This window comes from Gossypium arboreum, chromosome 5 (genome assembly GCF_025698485.1).
Source record: "Gossypium arboreum isolate Shixiya-1 chromosome 5, ASM2569848v2, whole genome shotgun sequence".
In the NCBI taxonomy this organism is placed as follows: domain Eukaryota; kingdom Viridiplantae; phylum Streptophyta; class Magnoliopsida; order Malvales; family Malvaceae; genus Gossypium; species Gossypium arboreum.
The window spans coordinates 55,613,680-55,628,213 of NC_069074.1; the positions used below are offsets into that span (position 1 = coordinate 55,613,680).

General features: G+C 33.2%; 1 protein-coding gene across 1 annotated transcript; it reads right to left on the reverse strand.

Moving 5' to 3' along the window:
• Positions 1 to 397: 397 nt before the first annotated feature.
• Positions 398 to 7,536, reverse strand: LOC108453853 (protein trichome berefringence-like 7). Its single transcript, XM_053027573.1, has 5 exons — positions 7,435 to 7,536; positions 5,503 to 5,712; positions 4,492 to 4,640; positions 3,849 to 4,007; positions 398 to 1,029 (listed from the first exon to the last, which is right to left on the reverse strand). The coding sequence occupies exons 1-5, from the start codon at positions 7,534 to 7,536 to the stop codon at positions 732 to 734; spliced, it is 918 nt and encodes a 305-aa protein (XP_052883533.1). The 3' UTR covers positions 398 to 731.
• Positions 7,537 to 14,534: the final 6,998 nt, after the last annotated feature.

The window sequence follows — 14,534 nt, forward strand, 5'->3', positions numbered from 1 at the left end:
ACTCCTTAAAACTTTCCTTGGTTTTCTCCTAAAGCTAACACGAAATCCAAACTCCTAAAGACATACGAGGTGAGAAAAGATCGCCGGGTCAAAAAAGAAACGAAAGTATAAAAGAAAAACCATAATTTGGCCAACAAATTAGTTCAGAGTATTTCAATCGGCTGAAAATATTTCTAGAATCTAAAGGAATGATGATCACCTGATGAAGAGGGAAATCATGGAATACAGAGGGCTTGGACCAACAAGGTTAATTCCTTTATTGAAACCTCACAACCAGTAGCCATTTAACTAGAAAAGTAACTATTATTGCTTCTACCTTAATGATATGTTGCAATTGGTAAGGTGAGAGTTTTGACTAGAATCTTACTATAGATTGATGAAAGAAATAAACTACGAGTTTGATTAGCAGGTGAACCCTTGAATTCAGCCAGAAGACCAAATCAGTATACGGATCAGATGTTTGCCAGATGACATACAGTTTTGCTCTTCTTACAAAATAACATAGAAATTTCCACCAAATAAAGAACGAAAAGAAAACTCCTGAAACTTGTCTATTTTTTATTTTTGCCTGCCTTTCAGTTAGTAATAGTTAATAAACATGCATTACATCATGCTACGACTACCATAATTATTCATCTTTCTTCTCAAGAGGGGACTTCACAGCAAATGTTCTTATGCAGTGACGGAGGAGGGGGGTGGGAAGGAGAAGTAAAAGGATTGCAAGTTCTTGTTCACTGAACGGTTACTCCATCCTTGGAGAGCATCATTGATAGGAGAATTTCATTCCATGTATCAGGCACTCCAGGAAGACACCAGTGGCTGCAATCAGCTACCGACTGCTTATCGCTCCAAGTGCCAACATGAGCATCACTACGGAAAGCTCCCATGGGGGTTACATGTAACACTGTCACAGGAGTTGTCATTTTCTTTACAACATCAATTATAATGTCAGAAATTCGGCTATGATCTCTCCCTTTAGTTTTCAGCCAAGGGCGTCGAGTCACTTTGCATGAATTACGGTTTCGACCTCTGCAAGTGAAAAGACCAGTTAGTTAGCCAGATGAGTGTGCAAATTAGTCACACAGAGATCACCACCTAAAGATCTGAGGGAGATGCGACCAAGCAAGTTTAACAAATTCTTGTTTTTATATTAAATAAATATAAGGGTAAACTACAAAAATAGTCACTTTTGTTTGTTTTAGGTTATATTTTAGTCACTTATGTTTGAAATGTTAGGTTTTAGTCACTTATGTTATTATTTTGTTACGAAGTGATCACTCTTCCATTAAGTTTCGTTATCTCCCTAACGGTAATCCTATGTGGCAGTCTAACTAGATTTTAAGTGCCAATTTAAATTTCTTAATGAGATAATAATAGATTTTTTATTAAATAAATTTAATTAATTAAAAATTTTAAACCCTAAATTTAGTTAAAAAACCGTTCATCTCCGCCTTTTTTTAGTTTTCTTTTTCAATTGACTAAAAAAGCTATTATCATCAAAATTTTGTATTCACGTACAAAAACAAAAGAGGATTCAATAGAGAGTCCAGGTATGTCTTCTTCACCGACAAATTTATGTCCTAAAACTTAAAATGAAGTGGTTGTCGACAAATAAGAAAATGGTAATCGCTTTTGTTCCTAATCATTGTATTTTCCAATTCTTCACATTCTTGAATAATTAGTGTCTCAATCCGATTTTTTCTGATCTGAATCGGCTTGTTTGTTCACATCCCTTTGTGGGTATCCCTTTTTTTATCTAAAATTCTTTTAATTGTTAATATTCATATCAATAATTTTAATTTAGGATTTTTATTAAATAATAAAAAATTCAATCTTTTATTTTTCAGTATTGAATAAAAAAGATAGAAGAATGCGAAGGAGACATACCTCCATCTTTATGAAGCAATCAATTTGATTTCAACTATTTTGATCTTAATAATAGTTTTTCCAGTCAAATGAAAAAAAAATCATTGAAAAAAAGAAGAGACTGAAGAAAAATTAAAAAGAGAAGATGAACAGTTTTTTTAGTTAAGGTTAAGGTTTAAAAATTTTAATTAATTAAATTTTTTAATTAAAAATCTATTTTCATCCCATTTAGAAATTCAAGTTAACATCTAAAATCTAGTTGGACTGCCACGTAGGATTACCTTTAGAGAGATAGCGGAACTTAACGGTAAAGTGATCACTTCGTAACAAAATAATAACATAAGTGACTAAAACGTAACATTTCAAACATAAGTGACTAAAATGTAATATGAGGCAAACAAAAGTGACTATTTTATAGATTACCTAAATATAATTATTTATGTATGTTATATCAATTTGAGTTAATAATTTATTAAAATGAATCAAATTAAAGTTACATATATAAATTTGTGCAACATCAAATTTCAAATTTTAAGTATAAAATTAGACATTAAATTAATGTCCAAATATAGTTTTGAGATTTATTTCTTTTTCTTTCATCCAGCAATTAAAAACACGTATGCTCGTATATACTTTTTTTCTTTTACATCTCCTACTTCTTTTGTGTAATGAGTAAATGTTGCAAAGAGGATAAATTTTGTACATCTTATATATATGTACTAATTTTCTTACCAGCGATACATGGGTTTGAGTAAATGTTTTGTACATGAGTAAATGTTTCAATTAAAATATATTTAAATTATTATATAATTTTACATAAATTTAATTATATGATTGGTATTATAAAAAATTTATAATTTCTTTTATATTTTTGTAATTCAATATTTTATTTGATAAAAATAACGTATTAAATTATTATATATGCATGATATATACAATTTCCTAGATTAAACAGATGAAAAAGTATTTATGGAATTCATTAATTTGTTATTTATGAAATCTATTTATAATAAATGTTTTAAATATTTTTAAAAAGCTTTTCTATTTTGTTTTATTTTTAGAAACTTAATCCTTAATATAAAAATAAAGAGACTAAATTCCTAATATACAAGAGTACATAAATTTGAAGCATAATTTAATCTTATTTTAAATACTTATGCTACTACCAAAGTCCAAGCTTTTAAATTATTTTAAAATTAAATTGACCACGTCAACTAAAAGCTGAAGATATTGTAATATAATATAATATGTGAAATTCCATACTTCTTTAACGTCTTAATTGGACATATTGTTGTAAGTAATGATTTTAGATCAATTTTAATTGCCCTTTTCAATGGTATATCTTCTTCTTATACTTTTTAGAAGGGGGTTTTATGCTTTGGTTTGATATGAGTACGAGTATGTTCACTTCTTTTGATTTTTCTCAATGTCTACATGCTTATATCTAATATGTGTCAGATATGAGTATTTCAAAAAAAAAAAAATTTAAATCATAGCAATATGGCATAACTGAAGTGTTTAGTTATTAAATAAATAAACAAGTATCATTTGAAAAATGGTGTTTATATTATAATTTCAACAGGCAAAAAAGTTTGGCATATCATTCAGTTTTTTCTTTTTCACCTAAAAATCTTGCAAAATTTCCATTCAATTTACTCTTCTTAATTTACCATGACAAAAATGCAAAGCCATACCTTGACACACTGAAGCCAAAGCCTTTCCAAACCTGGAGGTTCTTATGTAGAAGAACTAAGCTCATCACTAGAATTGAGAATGCTATATTGCTCTTTTTGTTTAAAATAATGTTTATAGTAACAACTTTTAAACACACAAAAATTTTTTGTCTTTATGCATCACCCCACTTAGCACCCAAATAATTATTATCTTTTTCAGCTAAGGTGGAATACTTGCTTTGTAGATGCCTTATTTTCTAAAGCAAAAAGACAAAAGGAAAAAACCTGGTAGAAAGTAGAATGGCTTACATCCAATGCGAAGATTCAAAAGTCCGGAAGAACACCCTAGTTCTGTTTCTGTTGACTGAAGACTCAACCCAAGATACCCATGTCTCCAATGCAGTTCTAAAGGCAGATGCGATCCCCATTCCAAGCTTTAGTGATCTACCTGCCTGAAAATAGCGACCCCTGTCTGGTAAATTCTGTTAGGAGATTTCTACATAAAAATGAAACATGCATATAGATTTGTAATTTAGTCCTAAAAGCAACAGTGCGAACAGTTCGGTACTTTGTCACTATATTAGAACAGCAAGGAGAAAATGAGGCATAAACTGCACTATAGGTGTAAATTCAAACAAGCAGAACATATCATATAGGTTGGTAAACATAGAAATAGATGAAAAGATATATATCAACACAAATCACATTATTGCAAATTTACCATGCCTGTGCATTAGCAACCTTTGATGCATTGCCACCTAAAAAACAATGACTCAGACATTAAGACATATATCAAGTTTTAATGACTCAGCTTGGAACATAAATTGATGCAAGTAAACTTTCATGAAACTAAATGAACTAAAAATTGAAACCAAAATTTTAACTGGAAAATTTCTGTTGCATCCACCAAAGAACACCAATATATGCAGTTAAAGATATCTAGATAACTTACATATCAAAAAGCTTAGTTGGCGTCCACCAATGACCTGAATTAAATATCAAGAAATCAGAGTCAATCCACTCCTTGCTCATATCATCCAGCTTGTCAAGTTTGACTGTTGATTTAACCCTCTTAGGTGCATGCCTTGGTGCTGAACCAGGCTGCACTAGGAAAACTGACCGATAAAAGTCAATACGTAAATTATATGAACTGAAATACACTCCTAAAAACCTAATTCGCTTAGTGATCTTATTTCCATTAATTTCATAGACATTCCTCTTATCCTGCACACCTTGCATAAGCAAACATATCATAGACTCCCATTGTGTTCTGCTCAATGAATCACCAACAAAAACAATCCGTTTCCCATGAAGCTTTCCAAGAATCTCTTGCACATTAAACCTTGGAATTTCACAGTTTTTAGGCTGCCATCTCCATTTTTGATAACCCCTATCTCTTCTTCCATTAACCACACAATCAAACCCACGCTCAGCAAAAGGACATTGTGAAGCATTATATAAAGGGTAACTTTCATCAGGGATCCATTTGCCATAAAAAATATTGCATTTGGCAACTAAATCATCAGACTCATGAACTGTATAAGTACGAACAGCTGGCTGATATATTGGAAAGACATGAAAATATGTGCATACCATTGCTAAAAGGAACGATAAAATTAAACCAATAACAATAAGTGCACTGATTGATTCAGAAACACAATGCTTACAGTGAATCTTTACAAATCTGTCACTAAAACTCAAAACCCTTTCATGAAATTGTCTCAACTTGCTAAATGAACACTGTTCAACCTCAAAATTACCCAACATCTCAGCTATCTTTTCCGAAATGTACACTGATTACCATAAAGAACTAGCCAACTTCTAATCAGAATTCAGAAATGAACGACAAAGTAAAGCTAAGTAACCCAAATTAGCAGCATCAGTATATAAATCATGCAATCGAAATGAAAAGCACTTGAAGTTCAAGATCCCATATTTTTTTCTCAAAAAGATAAAATCTTACAGTTGTTTTTTTCCAACGCAACCGGGCATCTGCAAACTCAAGCAGGAGCTGCAAGCAAGGTAGTTGGGAATAATGAAATAAAGATGGAAGGTGAGGGCATTTTGGGGATTCAAATAGTAGTTCTGAACATGATGTAAGAACCGCAATCTTAAAAGGGCAAACATGGTAATAAAGAGCGGAAGCTCCTAGCACCAGCTCGCTATCTAACGCCTAACAATATTTTTAGCAATTTTATTTATTATTTAGTTTTTTTATTGATAATATATTTGCGGGTTTTTTACTAAAAAATATACAAAAATTAAAAAAATTCGAAAATAATACAGTAAAAAAAGTAAATACGAAAATGATATAGTCAGGGTGGTCACGCCACTCGACAAAGCAAGACTACTACGACAAACAAGACCAAAACAAAAAAAAAAAAGCTAAAAACGGAAAAAATAAAATAAAATATTGGACATGTGGGTGCGAGGCGGCACAGTGTTGCCTCTAGCAGAGCGGCACTAGATTAATGTGGGTCCCACAAAGCGGCACCTAAGCACTATAAAACCAAGCGACCAAAGAACCCGGGAGCAAGATTCAAAGAAGAAGAAGAAGAAAATAAAAGGAAAGAAAGGAGAAGAGAAGGAAGAAAAAGAAGGAGAAGAAAAAAGAAGGTATAAATTTTTTAAATAATGAATTTTATATTGTTAATGTGCTTTTCTTTTATTATTATTGTTGATTTTATTATTTTTGTTGTCGATTATGAATATTGTTATTATTGTTAGTAAAAACCATAATTATTGTTAGTTATTATTATTGTTAAAAAACCTAAAAAGCCTATTTATGTTATGTAAAGAATATATTATTTTCTTATATGTGTTTTAGGTAGATTTTTACCCATATTATATAAAAATAAAAAAATAGCGAAATAAGTTGTTTGAAAGATTAAGTACCATTTTGGCACTTTTGGCACTTAATCTTTCAAACAACCTATTTTAGTATTTTATTTTATTTTTATATTATTAGGTAAAAACTCGTTTTAGGTTGATTTTAAATGGTTAAATGTAAAGATAAATGTTATTTATGTATAAAATGAGAACTGAAAAACTATGAGCTTATGAATGACAAAATTGCATATTGAGTAATTAAATTTTTATTTAAGTAGTTTATTTGGTGTTCAAATTATTTTGAGAAAGTTTATTTATTTTTAATGATTGAGCATTGAAGATGGATAATCGGTTTTTAGTATGCGTTTATTTCGATGGAATTATCTTGACAACAACCGTTGGATGTATATTTGAATGTCGGCAACAAATAGCAATGAGATTTAATAGAAATGTCTCGTTGGATGATATGAAGGAAGAATTAACGTAAAAATTGTCGACGTTGTGGGAGAAGGATCTTGAAACTTTTCTACAAGTTTCCGGTTTAACAGATCCAATCAAATTCACTTGAAATGGAACTTCTAGACGACGAAGACGTGGAGACAATGATCGCTCTTTCTTTGTGGGAATGGGAGTGACAAAATGCACCGATTCACTTATTTGCTTTGAGTTAGCGGTATGGAGGAAAATGAAAATCTCACTTGCATATGGTGAAGAACATAGAGCTCAAGAACCGTGCATGGTGGCTCCAAGATCGTACGTTGATAGTGAATCGACTATAGGTGGGATCGATATCGATCTTAATGTTACACCGATATGGATGTAGTTGGTGATGATGGTTACGATAGTAGTGATCCTTGTTATCAAGAAGTCGATAGTGATAGTGATCCCGATGTGGACGATGTCCCGATGATATTGATGATGAAGACGTGAATGACGATAGAAACATTAACGCGTCTTGATCGGGAACCGATCGACGTGTTGTGATTCACAATAATCTGGGCCACACATGTCGCTCATAGACCCGACGCGGCGCGATGTAGCCGAAGTTTCCAGAGTACCGAAATACTTCACGCTCACCGACCGTGCCGTAAATTCGATCCCGAGGAGTTATTCGTCGACGAGATTCAAAGTAAAGAAGAGTGCGTGTTGCTATTAAGCGGTATAGCATGAATATATCGAGAGATTATAAAGTTGCGATGTCGAAACCGACATTATATATTGGGAGTGTTGGAAGTCGGGGAAGGCGCAATTGGCGGTACGAATTGCATTTATTCAAAATTCGCAGATGTGAGAGATACGCAAATTTGTTGGGCCTCACACATGCACATCAACACGTATGATGAAGATCATCGAAAACTTGATTCTAAAACTATCATGACGTGTATCATGCCAATGGTGAAGGACATGCCGACCATTAAAGTTTGATCGATTGATTGCGAAATACAAGCACGATTCGATGTCGAGTGCCATATCGAAAGGCATGGATAGCAAAACAGATGGCAATGGAGCAATTGTATGGGGATTTCGATGCGTCGTATAACGAGTTACAGGGATGGATAGCCGCTATGCGGGAGTACGTACCAGGGACCATTATTGAGTTATAAACACGACCTTATTACGGCCCGGATGACCAACTACAGTTGGGAAAACAAATTTTCCATCGGATGTTTTGGACGTTTGATCCATGTGTGCGCGCATTTCCCCACTACAAGCCATTTGTGCAAGTGGATGGGACCTGGCTATATGGAAAATATACACAGATCTTACTTATTGCGGTTGCTCAAGACGGCAATAGGAACGTGCTCCCGATTGCATTTGCCATTGTAGATAAGGAGAACATGGAATCGTAGGAATTCTTCCTTACCAACCTGCGGAGGTATGTTATTAGCAACGATAATATTTGTATTATCTCTGATAGAGGGAAAGGATTAATTGCCGCCATTAGACGTTCCGGTGTACCATGGAGATCCGTTCTTGCATCTCGTCACATCGCAGCCTAACTTCATTAGAGATTATAAAATGCAGATGGAAAAGACAATTTGTGAAAATAGGTAAACGATTGCCTTATCCTTTCAATATAAGTTTTAGGGCACATCTGTAACTTATCTATTCTTAATACATATCTGACAGTCGAGCTAGAGCCACACATTTTTCGCCAAATGATGACTCGACTTGAGAGTGACATGGAGGGTCAAACAAATACATCTTTCCGACAGTGGTTGGGTACTATGGAGCCGTGGCAATGGGCTCAAAGTTTTGACGAGGGCTTTCGTTATGGTCAAATGACCACAAACTTAGTTGAGGGGGTCAACGCTGTATTGTTGAAAACACGACACCTTCCGATTTCAACAGTCTTCTCGGCTACATTCTACAGGTTGGCTACCTTGATGCCAAGAATGGGTCAGCAACAAGTTAACCAGATTGAGGCGGGACACATATTTGTCGAAGATATTAGGGATGCAATGGTTGCAAACCATCGGATGGCGAGGTCGATGAATGTAGAAATATATTCACGGCGCCTTGAAACGTTCGAGTTACGGAGACCATTGGTCGTCGACCGGTCTACCACCTAGGTCCTCTGAGTTGATCTCGGAATAGACAATGCGATTGTAGGAGATTCCAAACACTTCATTACCCGTGCGCATGTCGTTGCGGCGTGTCTTTGAAGTGAACCTTAATGTTGAACAATTTGTCGAAGATGTGTACACACTCAATCGCACGTTACGTGTATGGGAAAACGAATTCCCTGTCCTGCCCGACCTGTCTACATGGGAAGTGCCTCCGATAACTTTCGAACTTGTCCCAGACAGAGGGCTACGCAGGAATCCAAGAGGTCGTCCGCAATCAACTAGAGTCCGTAATGAAATGGACATTAGTGAGAAATTCGATGGTATGCATTGTGGATTATGCAGGTTAGCTGGTCATAATCAGAGTAAATGCCCGCAGCGAAACTATCATGTCGGAAAATCGTCATGATCAGGTAGGAATTGAACTTATGTTGTAATGTATTTATTTTATATGAAAAAAATTATATTGCAAATATTCCTCTATTTGTTAAAAATCTATCAAGCTGTTTTTTGGAGTTACAGTTACGAATTTATTTATATCTGGAGCTACAGAACTCTAAATTAAGATCCGTTAATTTTTCTAGAAACTAAGCTCACATATCTTTTTACCATAAATTTTTAGAATTTTTATTTAGCCAATTAGTACAATTTATTCTTTAAAGTTACCCTTGCTTTCTTTGTTCCACACTCAGGCCCTTATTAACTAAAACAAATTATATTATAGTACAGGATTTGGATAATGATATTTATCATAATATCATTTACAACTAATCATGAACTCACCATTCCATGGATCCCATGGTCAATTACACAATAAAACTTAATATAATCATCATTTAATTCTCATGAAGCACACATAACCAAACATTTTTACCAATTACCTACACTCAATCAACAAATTGACATATACAAATAAGGTACTAGTTGAGTTTACATTTACTCAACTTGCATATATAACTAAATATGTATCATCTATTTCATACGCCCATGAAATCTCTATATATACTGGTAATAGTATGTTCCAATTTAATTAATGTTCAAATTAGATTCTTGTTGTAATGTATTTAAAGTTTGTTCCAATTTATATTACAAGACTAAGTTTGATACAAGTTTTAGTGTTTTAATGTTCAAAAATGTCCAAATTAATCTAATTTAAGTTATGGTCAAATTTTGTTCCACGTTTAAAAGTTTCAATTAATCTAATTAAATATATACAAAAAATACAAACTTTTTAATATCAAAATCGAAGAAACCCCTAAAATTGATGGTTCGATGGTGTGGTCCTAGGGGTATATTTCTGCGGAGGTCGACGTTCACGTTGTGGGTGATCGCGACGACCAACATCCTCTTCAGTCGCAGGTGAGGGTGTCTGATACATAGAAGAAAAATCATATGGCTCGAATGGCATCGATGAACTTGAGCCGGAGGAGTGCCATCTTGCGGTGGATACAACCCGGTAGGGAGTGGAGTCTCGCAGGTGGATACGGTAGGGCGGTGCTATAATGCGGTGGATATGGGCCGGGAGAGGTGCTATGCTGCGGTGTGTACGACCCAAACATATCAAATCTGTAATGGTATCCGCCCCTCGATGAGCCCAAGAAATTGTCATTGCCCGCAAAATCTGGATGATAAGAAGTATCAGCCGAAAGTGAATGCGATGACGAGCCCGAGAAATAGTCATTGCCTGCCAAATCCGGATGATAAGAAGTATCAGTCGAATGTGAATGCGATCGCTTGGACTCGACCTCCGGCTGTACCTCGAGCTCCGGCTCTGGGTCATGCTCGGCATCTGGCTGTGGATCGGGCTCTATATCGGCCACTGGCTCGTATGCCCCAGATCGCTGCACGTGCGGGGGGACTATAGTCGACTGCCCACCAAGTAAATATAGCTTCCCCATACTAAAGTACCATTGTATGTACTCTAACGATGGGCGCAAATTGGAAGACATATCCATCTGAGGTCTTCGAGCCATCTGACTCCCCCACACCGCAATATATCTCCGGTGCGTAACCCCCCAATGCTGTCCATGTCTCCCTCTCTTGTTCTTACCGTGAACCTCCTCCCCCACCTGCATTGGCAGATCCGAGATGTACTGGATGCAACCAAACTGTCGTAGTACTCGATCTCCGTGGTACCACTCGACTACATTGAAACTAATAATTGGTGCGTTTGTGCACCACAACTAAGAATCAACGTAGGCAGACGAGGGTATAATAGCCGCAATTTCTGGTCTACGGTATGGCATCCATATAAACTGCACGATTAATACCATGATTAAAATTTAACACGGTTGGAGTAAGATATAAAAAGCAATTACATGTCACGAATATTTGAATAGCTTACTCCTTCCCCGGCATGTTGTTCAATCATCAAATGGTATATCGGGACAGTGTACGACCTCCCGATACCCGGATAAATACTCCATCTACGAAAACAATTTTCAAGTAAATATAGTTTCATTAGAATAGTATTATTATAAAGAAATTGCCAATTACTAACAAGTTAAATTTTATCACCTGTTAACTAGCGGATATACGTATGGTTGGTGACTAACCGATGCCAAGAATGGCATCCGATAAAGAGCCCATGATTGCAACAATATAAGGCATCCGCTCATGTCTACAGCATTAGGCTTTGTCGTCCGACAAAGCTCACGATACAACATTGCCAGAACTGCGGAACCCCAACTATAGGAGCGAACACTACGCAGATCAGTTAACAGAGGTAAATACTGGATATGCACCTTGTTGTTGTTCGAATTGGGCATCAATACACCCCCTATGATATGCATAATGTACGCTCGAGCTGCGGACACCAACTCTTCTTCGGTGGCATTATCTGATAAATGTTGAAAATTGGCTTTTAGCCATGTAAATTTCAACTCAAAAAAGTAGACTCAAGATTTCGGGCGAGGCTCCTAGTAGGTCAGAACAAAGTGCAGTAGCTGCTCAATATCGCACTTACGCCCGTGGCGGCATCCCGTCGATTGGGAGCCCAAACGCAATGCAACATCCTCCGAGTAATCAGTGCACTCCCCACACGGTAAATGAAAAGTGTGGGTCTCCGTCGCCAACGCCGACCAATGCGAATATTAAATCGCACCGCAAATCGAATGTCCGGTCAATGCTGCGATCCGAATCCATTAGCTCTAAATGCGGCATCGATCGTGCATCCGGGGAATATCCTACACCATTCACCCGGCCCCTTAATATGCGGTACGAGTCCTGACAGTGTTAAATTACAAAAAATAGTTATAATAACATAATTTATTTTCTTAAATTACGTAGATTTTTTTTAATGAAACCCTTGCGTAACAAATAACAATATATTACCGTATTATTAAGCGTGTCACATATGTGAGAAAGTTTCTTATTGATCAATGAAGCCATTATGATGCTGTAATTTCAAAATAAATTTCGGTTATTAATTTTATTGTTTGATAGATTTTAAATATTTATTAGAATAACTTAATAAAAAATAGCAAACAATTTTTTCGACAACATTTTCTTTTGCTATACTACATTAAAAATTAAATATATCCAATTTAAATACAAATATTATTATTATTTTAAAATGATAATAAGTAAAATATTTTCAGATATTATTTTTTATATTATTTTAGCAAAAATGTTTTAAATGTATTATGTAAGTATTTTTTATATTAATTTAATAAATAACACTGATTTTGACACTTTTTCGTATCTTTTTTAAATATATTACTTTCAGATTATTTAATTTTAAAACCCTTATTTTAGTACATAATGTTTTAAATATATTATTTAAGTGTTTTAAATATTTTTTAATAAATAACCTGATTTTAGCACTTTATTCATATTTTTTCAGTATATTATTTTTAAAATATATTATTTTCCTATTTTATTTTTTATATTATTTTAGCAAAAATGTTTCAAATGTATTATGTATATTATGTAAGTTTTTTTATACTAATTTAATAAATAACCTGATTTTGACACTTTTTTTGTATTTTTTGTATCTTATTTTTAAAATATATTATTTTCAGTATTTTATTTCTTCATATTATTTTAGTACATAATGTTTCAAATGTATTATTTCAGTATTTTTTATATTTTTTCAATAAATATCCCTGATTTTAGCACTTTATTCGTATTTTTTTCAGATATTATTTTTTAAAATATATTATTTTCTTATTTTATTTTTTATATTATTTTAGCAAAAAAAAATTCAAATGTATTAATTAACTGTTTCTTTATATTAAGGGTTTTTTACTAAATAACCTGATTTTGATACTTTCTTCGTAATTTTTTATTTCCGTATATTATTTTTAAAATATATTATTTTCGTATTTTATTTCTTTATATTATTTTAGTACATAATGCTTCAAATGTATTATTTAAGTATTTTTATATTTTTAATAAATAACCCTGATTTTAGCACTTTATTCGTATTTTTTTCAGTATATTATTTTTTAAAATATATTATTTTGGTATTTTATTTTAGCATAAAATCTTTCAAATGTATTATTTAAGTTTTTTATATTAATTTAATAAGTAACTGACTTTGGCACCTTGTTCGTATTTTTTATTTTCGGATTTTATTTTTTAATTATACTATTTTCATATTTTATTTTTTATATTATTTTAACAAAAACTCGTCATCACCACTTTCCCCAATAAAGTTTTTTCAGTATTTTATTTCTTCTCGTATTTTTTTTCATTAATATATTTTTAATTTTAAATTTTTACTATTTTTGTAAAAAGTTTAAAACCACGATCACATAAAAATAAAAAATAAAAAAATTCTATAATAAGTCAAATAAATTAAAAAATCTTTTTAAACAACCTAAAACACACACTTAACAAATAAATTACATAAAATAATAACAAAAAATATTCTTTACACATAAATGCTTAATACTTCAATGAAAATATAAAATAAATACGAACATACCTTAATATCTCTTCTTAACCAAATAACACCTTAGAAAAAATAAAATAAAAATTATATCGATTTAAATCTAAAACGTTATTAAACTAACATTAATTATTCAAATTTATAAAAAATTACCTTTTCTTTCCTTCTTTTCCTTCCCTCTTCTTCTTCTCCTTCTCTTTTCTTTTCTTTTTCTTCTCTCACCATGAGCCTCCTTCTCCTCCTCTCCTTCTTTTCTTTCTTCTTCTTCTCTTCTTCCTTCTTCCCTTCTTCTCTCTTTTTTTTCTTCTTCTTTGCCGAAAATGAAGCTTGGGGACCATATATTATGGTCCCCCAAACAAAAAAACAAAACCCCTCTGCATGAGGGGTCAAATCGGCACTAAAGCAATGACACAGTCTTCCTCTGCCAGAGGCAACACTGGTGCCTCCTCTGGCACCAACATGTCCCCCTTTTTTTTTTCAGTTTTTTTACTGTTTTGGTATTGTTTGTCAGGGTGGTGCCGCCTGTCAGATTGGCTTGACCACCCTGACATACCATTTTCGTAATTACATTTTTTTATGTATTATTTTCGAATTTTTAAATTTTTTTTATATTTTTTAGTAAAAAACCCTATATTTGCAGACATAAATATTTTTTGAAGTGGATGAAATTTTTAAAATTTTTATAGACATAAAATAGTTTTCTTA

Excerpts from the sequence above, each read along its gene's own strand:
- LOC108453853 (XM_053027573.1), bottom strand. The coding sequence starts at position 7,536 with ATGCTATACCGCTTAATAGCAACACGCACTCTTCTTTACTTTGAATCT. Across the intron at positions 4,641-5,502 it reads TGCGTTGGAAAAAAACAACT|CCTGGTTCAGCACCAAGGCA; the intron begins GTAAGATTTTAT and ends TTCCTAGTGCAG. Across the intron at positions 1,030-3,848 it reads TTTGAATCTTCGCATTGGAT|AGGTCGAAACCGTAATTCAT; the intron begins GTAAGCCATTCT and ends TTTCACTTGCAG.